The sequence below is a fragment of the Monopterus albus genome, unplaced genomic scaffold, assembly GCF_001952655.1.
Source record: "Monopterus albus unplaced genomic scaffold, M_albus_1.0 scaffold60.1, whole genome shotgun sequence".
Lineage (NCBI taxonomy): Eukaryota > Metazoa > Chordata > Actinopteri > Synbranchiformes > Synbranchidae > Monopterus > Monopterus albus.
This window is the reverse complement of record NW_018127940.1, coordinates 487,829-494,655: the sequence shown is the minus strand read 5'-3', so window position 1 is coordinate 494,655 and position 6,827 is coordinate 487,829. Positions and strand designations below refer to the sequence as shown.

At 38.7% G+C, this 6,827-nt stretch overlaps 1 protein-coding gene across 9 annotated transcripts in view; it reads left to right on the top strand.

The window, feature by feature from the left end:
• The window catches only part of khdrbs2 (KH domain containing, RNA binding, signal transduction associated 2), an 84,004-nt gene that overhangs the window by 11,730 nt on the left and 65,447 nt on the right, over positions 1 to 6,827 (top strand). For all 9 annotated transcript variants that reach the window (XM_020603146.1, XM_020603150.1, XM_020603143.1 and 6 more), the window contains exon 2: positions 1,125 to 1,252. In XM_020603146.1, coding sequence (XP_020458802.1) covers positions 1,125 to 1,252 — 128 coding nt within the window. The remainder of the gene's footprint in view (positions 1 to 1,124; positions 1,253 to 6,827) is intronic.

Here is a 6,827-nt window from a genome sequence, read left to right as displayed (position 1 = left end):
AGAGAAAAGTCACAACAACAAACAATCAAACACTGGGCAGGTTGATGTGGCTGGTGACTGCTCCTCAGAAACGTAGAGCTACAGAGCCAGGGCAACCTACAGAAAGGTACAGGGAGAGAGAGAGGACACACTATGGGAGAGAGGAGACACAAAGTTAGTGACATATAATGGACATATAATAGATGTATGGAGAGGGGAAGGGAGGGGAAGAGAGGAGAGAACCTCAGAGCATCAGCTTTATCAAAAATCTTAAAGGTAGAGAGGGTGTCCACCTCCCGAACTGAGACTGGGAGCTGGTTCCAAAGGAGATGAGCTTGATAGCTAAAGGCTCAGCCTCCCTGGTCGGTGACTTGTCCTCTGAAACATCCTTTTATTTGTCAGCTAAATTGCAAGCTGATAATTGTAATTCCACTGAACAGCAGCTTCATTTCTAGAGGATTTAATGTATTTCAGCACATGTGCTATAAACTGCATCAACCAGAGACTGTTAGTGTCCGGGGTGTTCAACGACTGGTACAGTACGCTAATCCAGACAGTTAATATCCACCTCTCATTTCTCATCTTATTGCATTAATGCTGGGACACACAAGAAGACTGCTGGGCCAATTCGTACAAGATTTGCCCATCTTTATAAGGAGAAACACTATAGATCATTTGGATCCAGTGATGTGCAAATATGATCTTAATATGAGAGCTCACACTCCCGACTTTTCACTGATGATATCAAATGTTTTATATGTTTAATCCGACATTTGTCTAAGTGCTGCGCTGTGTAGCGATCAGAAGCAGCTGACAGTGAGCGAGGCACAGGGAGCTGAATGTTACTGTTTCCCTCTGTTCTTATTTTGACTGGAATTTCTGGTTCATGAGATTACAGGGCCTGGCGTATCAGGAGTTAGCGGGATAATCTCATATCATTATGTTTGCAATGTGAGGCTGAGACACAGAATAATCAGCAGAATATTCACTCTCTGATGCATATGATCCTAATGCGTCCCCCAGCCTGACAATACACTGGTTACCATGCTGCAGTAGACTTAAAGGTGCTGATGGATGTGCTTGTACACCATGCGCTATAAAACTAATTCTCTTGTTATCTGTGTTTTTATTTTGGTTTTCTGCAGAAATTGATAAGTATGAAGGTGATGAACTGAGAAAAGATGGCGCCATGAAGAAATATCTTGATATTATCAGCAATAAAAATATCAAGCTCTCTGAAAGAGTCCTCATCCCAGTCCAACAGTATCCAAAGGTAAGAGACACAACGACCACATCTTATCTTAAATCAGTAATGGAAATTTGTAGCATTTTCAAATGACCAGAACAGTTCAACTACAAGATGCAAGAGGATCAGGGCTGAGCTTGTTTACGTGCATTATTCTATTTCTTGAATTTTCATCAGCGGATGGGGATTTTTAGTATGGGCACTCTACTGCTGCTTCACCTACTCCACCCTTTGCAAAGCTTATTTAGACACTGAAAATGCCACAGAGTCTCTGACAGAATAACAGAAAGTCATCGGCAGTGTCTGTTTATTTTAGTGCGCTAAAGCAACCAAAGGTACGGTGAAAACAGTGACCATAAATCACTGTATGCCATGGCACACTGTATTCTGAGTTATGTGATGTCAGGACTGACAAAGTTTGAAATGTAGCCTAATGAGTCTGCTCCATCAGGCAGCAAAGCAGCAACACGCAGCTGCTTGTGGAGAATACAGAGGCTCTACTGCCACTGTCACCAAGGAAAGCTGCTTCACTGACTTTGTGTTCACACAGACGTGGGACATGCAGCCCAGAATAATGACATCAGTAGGGGCACAGATCACAACAAACCATATTTTGATGTAGTACAAACATTATTTGTCCCATTCTATAAGTGCAGTATATACTACAGACATTGTGCAGCCATGGGTAGATGAACAGGTTTTCAGTTTAGTTTTTACATGAAATGCTTTAAAACCTTGCCTACATATCTTGATTGATTTTGAGATATATGATTAAACTTTTTTGTCAGAATAGTTAACTGATACTCACCCCCTCTTAACAGCTTTTAATCACATGATAGTCTCATGAAAATAAAGATATGCAATGATTTAAGATTTTTGGTATCCAACAGTAACTATATCAAAATCTTACACATTTCTTTTTCTTTAAAAAAAATTTTTTCAAAAATTTCAGCTTGTTTTAGTCAATTCTGATCTTAGGTTTTGGTAAAACCCAGTCAGTTGTATACTAGATACTACACAGTTGGTGCAGCTCTTGTGTTTTAAATGTAGTTTACTGATTTTGTCTGTCCTGTTATAGATGGAGTAGGGAATAGAGGATGTCAGGAGGGCAGGGGAATGTTTAACTGTGCCTCAGGGACATAGGCAGCATGCCTTTGTCCAGTGAGCCCCTCAGGATGCACATCAAAATCTATTCACTGTTTCCTCCTCAGGATCAGTGTTAAGAAAGTACAGTAATTAAGCTGTGGTCAGGAACTTCTCACTCAATTCAGCTGATTTCAAATCTATAAATTGAGCCATTTTCTTGATGTCAGGGACAAAACAGTAGGGCAGCTAGTTAAACTGAAAATGCAACTATAGCAAAGCAAGACCAGGAAATTTTTAAAAAATTAGATCAGGTCATCTAAACAAACAGCAACTTAAGACTGACCTAACCATAACTGACCTAGAAAAGACACCCAGCTGATGGAGGAAGACTTGCCTAGGCAGAAAAAGAGAACAAAGGTAAAAGAGATGAATTTAAGAGAATCTAAATGGATGTAAGAGAGAATATTACCTACAGCAGACACTCAAATCAAATTAACCAGACATTATCATAGAAATGAAAGTAGCTGTTAGTTTTGCATTCACTTGGTGTCCCAGGTGTGAGTCAGCTCCTGATTTGGCATTTAATGAAAACCAGTGGAACCTGGGGTCAAAAATAAAAAAAGCCCTGAGAACCACTGAGACAGATAATTGGGATACAAAATTGTGTTGTGAAACAACAAGCGTATGATCATAAATAAAAGTAAGCACAGGAGTGCAGTCCAGAGGGACCGAGCAGTTGTCCAACAACAGATTCTGTGACCTAATTGCACAGTCAGCACCCAACAGCGCTGCAGTGTCACTGTCTGAAACATCTTGGTAACGCTGCACTTTCAGTTAATGGGAATTAGCCACATAAAGCAACTCACTGATCGGGAGCAGGCCCCACAAAGAGGATGAGAACAACAAAAATATAATGCAGTGTTTAGAGCAAGCTAGCAGTTACTGTGCATTTATTCTGAAACTTGGATGATAATGTGTAAGAATGTATGTTAATGTACACTCACCAGCCACTTTATGAGGTCATAGTTAAAGGTGGTGTTGGACTACATTATATTCAGAGGTGTTCCTAATATTCTGACCCTCTCATGTATGTAGCTGGGGTGAACAAAATAGATTGAAGACACCTCTGAATATACTGTAGTTCAGTACAACACCACCTTTAACTTGTTAAGGTGGAAGTGCTGCATTAACGTGCATACAATTGTACAGGTGTACCTAATAAAGTGACTGATGAGTGTATTTAACACCTGCAAAATGTTTTAACAACTCCATAGACAAACATTATCATTGGGCTGTGGAAAATATTTCAACGCTGCGGCTACAGAGGTGTGAATTCTTACAACTTTCACTGAATTAACACGAGCAAATACTGCAAAATAATTAAATGCAAAGTAATTAAAGAATTACTTGTGAGAATTCCTCTGCTTGTTTTGATTTGATGATGTGGCACATGGATGATAAATGCCATCCGTCAGTGAAATAATCAATACTGATGAAATTATTCTTGAGACAAACTGACAGACACATACTAGAGGTCACATTTGTACATGTCATAGCAGCCTGGCTTACTAACACATTTAACTGTTAGTCCTCGTTGTTGTTATTAGCTCTACCTGTGCTTCTCCTATGATGACAAGTCAAAATATCTGCTGTGAAAAAGGCCTGTTTAGTCCTGTTCTGTGATACGATGCAGAATTAGTAATGATGATATCAACAAAACAAGCCTCAGGCCCATACTGTACATATCTCACTGCTAAGACCTCACAGGGTTATTATGTTCTGCGGTAATGCCACAAAATAATTCACACATCATCACACAGTATGTGTGTAAGAGGATACAGAGCCTCATAAGCTACAGGTAAAATATAAATGCAGGTTATTTTATCTAAAGCATTATCAGACAGTGTCATAAAATCAATGCCAAGTCAGCACAATACAGGAATGTTTAACTTGAATGTAATGTTTATGTAACACGGACGATGCTTACAGCTAAAATCTCATTGTTATTTGTGGTGTCGGGGCAGGAGCGGCCAGTGATGCACAGCCTGACGTAGTTATAGCAGACATGTTTAGCGAATGAAACATTATAGTGGACATAAAGTGCTGCAGCTGATGAGGAGAAAACATGAGGAACCCAGACCACTAATCTCAACACATACCTTATCCTGCTCACTGTACTTTGTACACATACACAGCTAAGATTTAACATTTACAGTATAATACAATTATTATTAATTACAGTGTTTATGCAGTTAAATATATTCTGTAACATTAATAACAGAAATTCACATTTCTGTTTTCCACCTACTTCTGTACAGTGCATTTGTATGAGATGCTCGTTGCATTGAACAACTTCATATACTGCTGGGTACTTTAATCTATATGTCCTTTTTATACATTGATTGTATATTTTTACATGTAAAATCTTAATTGGAAAGGTAGAGGATGCTATTGCTGGTAAAATAGTCTAGTTCAGTATTTTCCTCTGAAATGTAGTGGAGCAAAAGTCTAATGGAAATACTCAAGTAAAGTCGAAGAACTTCAAAACTGTACTTAATTACAGTATTTGAATAAATGTATTTTACCCCATTGTATGTTTATGTGTGAATAATGAGGGGGAAGCGGTACTGTATAGGATCATATATTAGGCTTGGTAAAGCTGCAGCTGCTCCATCACACGTCTATTTGGATAAGACCTGGAGGGATCATTCATCTTGTTACAGACTCTCCCCAGCTGTATGCATCATTCATAGGGGACAACTTGTGTGTGTTGTGCACCGCGTTCGGTAAAACCTGCGTTAGGTTTGTTGTCATTTCACAGCCTGTCAAGATAAAGAAATTTGGCCTTGAATCGTTCCCCCTGGTGCCCTTACCGTCACTTTGGATTTTTAATCTCCTCTAAAGAAATGATGAAACCTTGAGAACAGAACTGATCTTAGTCAATGGGAGAGGAGTTACATCTGTACCTGTCCCAGTTTGACACCTAAACAAATGATACTCTGCAGGGCGCTTATGGAAATCTTGAAATTGGACATGAGGTTACAATTTACTCAGAAGAAATATGATTAAGATAATAAGCATAGTCATTTTCATTATTGCTTAATTGGAATTTAGATTATGCTGTTTACCGAGATAGCTTGATTAGCATCTCTTAACCTTTGGGCATGAAATGGATTTTCAATGGCTGATACTGTCTGTGAGTCTGAGTCCAGTGCTTGAGACTATTCTGCATTTTTATGAGAATGCTTTAGAAATTCTTTTTGCCATTTTAATTGGAATGCATTTGATTTAGAAAAAAATAAAACATAATGGGCTTTTCCTTGCTCTTGTCACATTTAATACCTTTGTAAGGTATTTGCTGTAACTATTCTTGCTGCAGGTACATACACAGGCCACAACACAGTGAATTGTGTTTTGTCCTTGTGGATGCCACAATTTTGAGCTTATCGGTTATTGGGTTATTGTGACCTTTAAATAGTGTTGCAACTGTGCTGTACCCCTAGAGAAATTCCATTTTTGTCTGGCTAGAGATGTCAGTGTACCAAAAAAAAGGCCTATCATCTGCTAAGGTGTTTTGCTTAGATAAGTGCTGAATACAGTAGAGAGAGTATAGAGTGTGAATCAAAATTAAGCGCTTGTACGACAGCATCACAGTCCCACTTTTGGGACTTGATGACTTTGGCTGCCACGGTGCTCTTCATAAGATATAATAAAGATAAAATGCCACTGTATGTTAAAACCTTTCCCACATATACTGGGTCCTAGTACTAATTCTAACATGGTTTTCAGCACCTAGTGCCTTCATTCAGGAAACCTCAGATTGATTGGATTTTTAAGTGTGCCGCTGATTGACACTATTGTGCTAAAATGAAGTGCACAGCAGAAATGAGGAGATGATCACCGCTGGAGAAAATTAAGGAACCTGTAGCAAATTGTGCTAGAGCTGCAGCAAGACTTGGGAAAACAAACATAAATTAATAAACATTTAGAGAATATTGTGCTTTCACTGTTAAGCTGCATGTTGATATTTTATGTTAACAATGTATCAGATGTAATGCTAAAGCTCGTATAGTGATGAAAATGAATACCCAACTCTGCAGTTGGGCTTGTGACTCTATTGAGCGTTTAGGCATCTTGTAGCTCATTGTTTTGTTTTGCCTGTGTGCGTAGGTTACCTGGGTGACATTTAGGGTTCACATATTAATGCGAATTATTTCATTTCTATGGGAACAGCCTGCTCCTGTTTGTTGTGATAAGATGTTTAGTGAGTAGAGCATTTTGGCACCTTGTACAAATTCCTCATTCCCCTATTTTTTGGACTTTATCTGATTTCATTATGCTCTTCTCTGTTAAATGCTACTATAAATACAGTGGGTACGGAAAGTATTCAGACCCCCTTAAATTTTTCACTCTTTGTTATATTGCAGCCATATGCTAAAATCATTTAAGTTCATTTTTTTCCTCAATGTACACACAGCACCCCATATTGACAGAAAAACACAGAATTTTTGACATT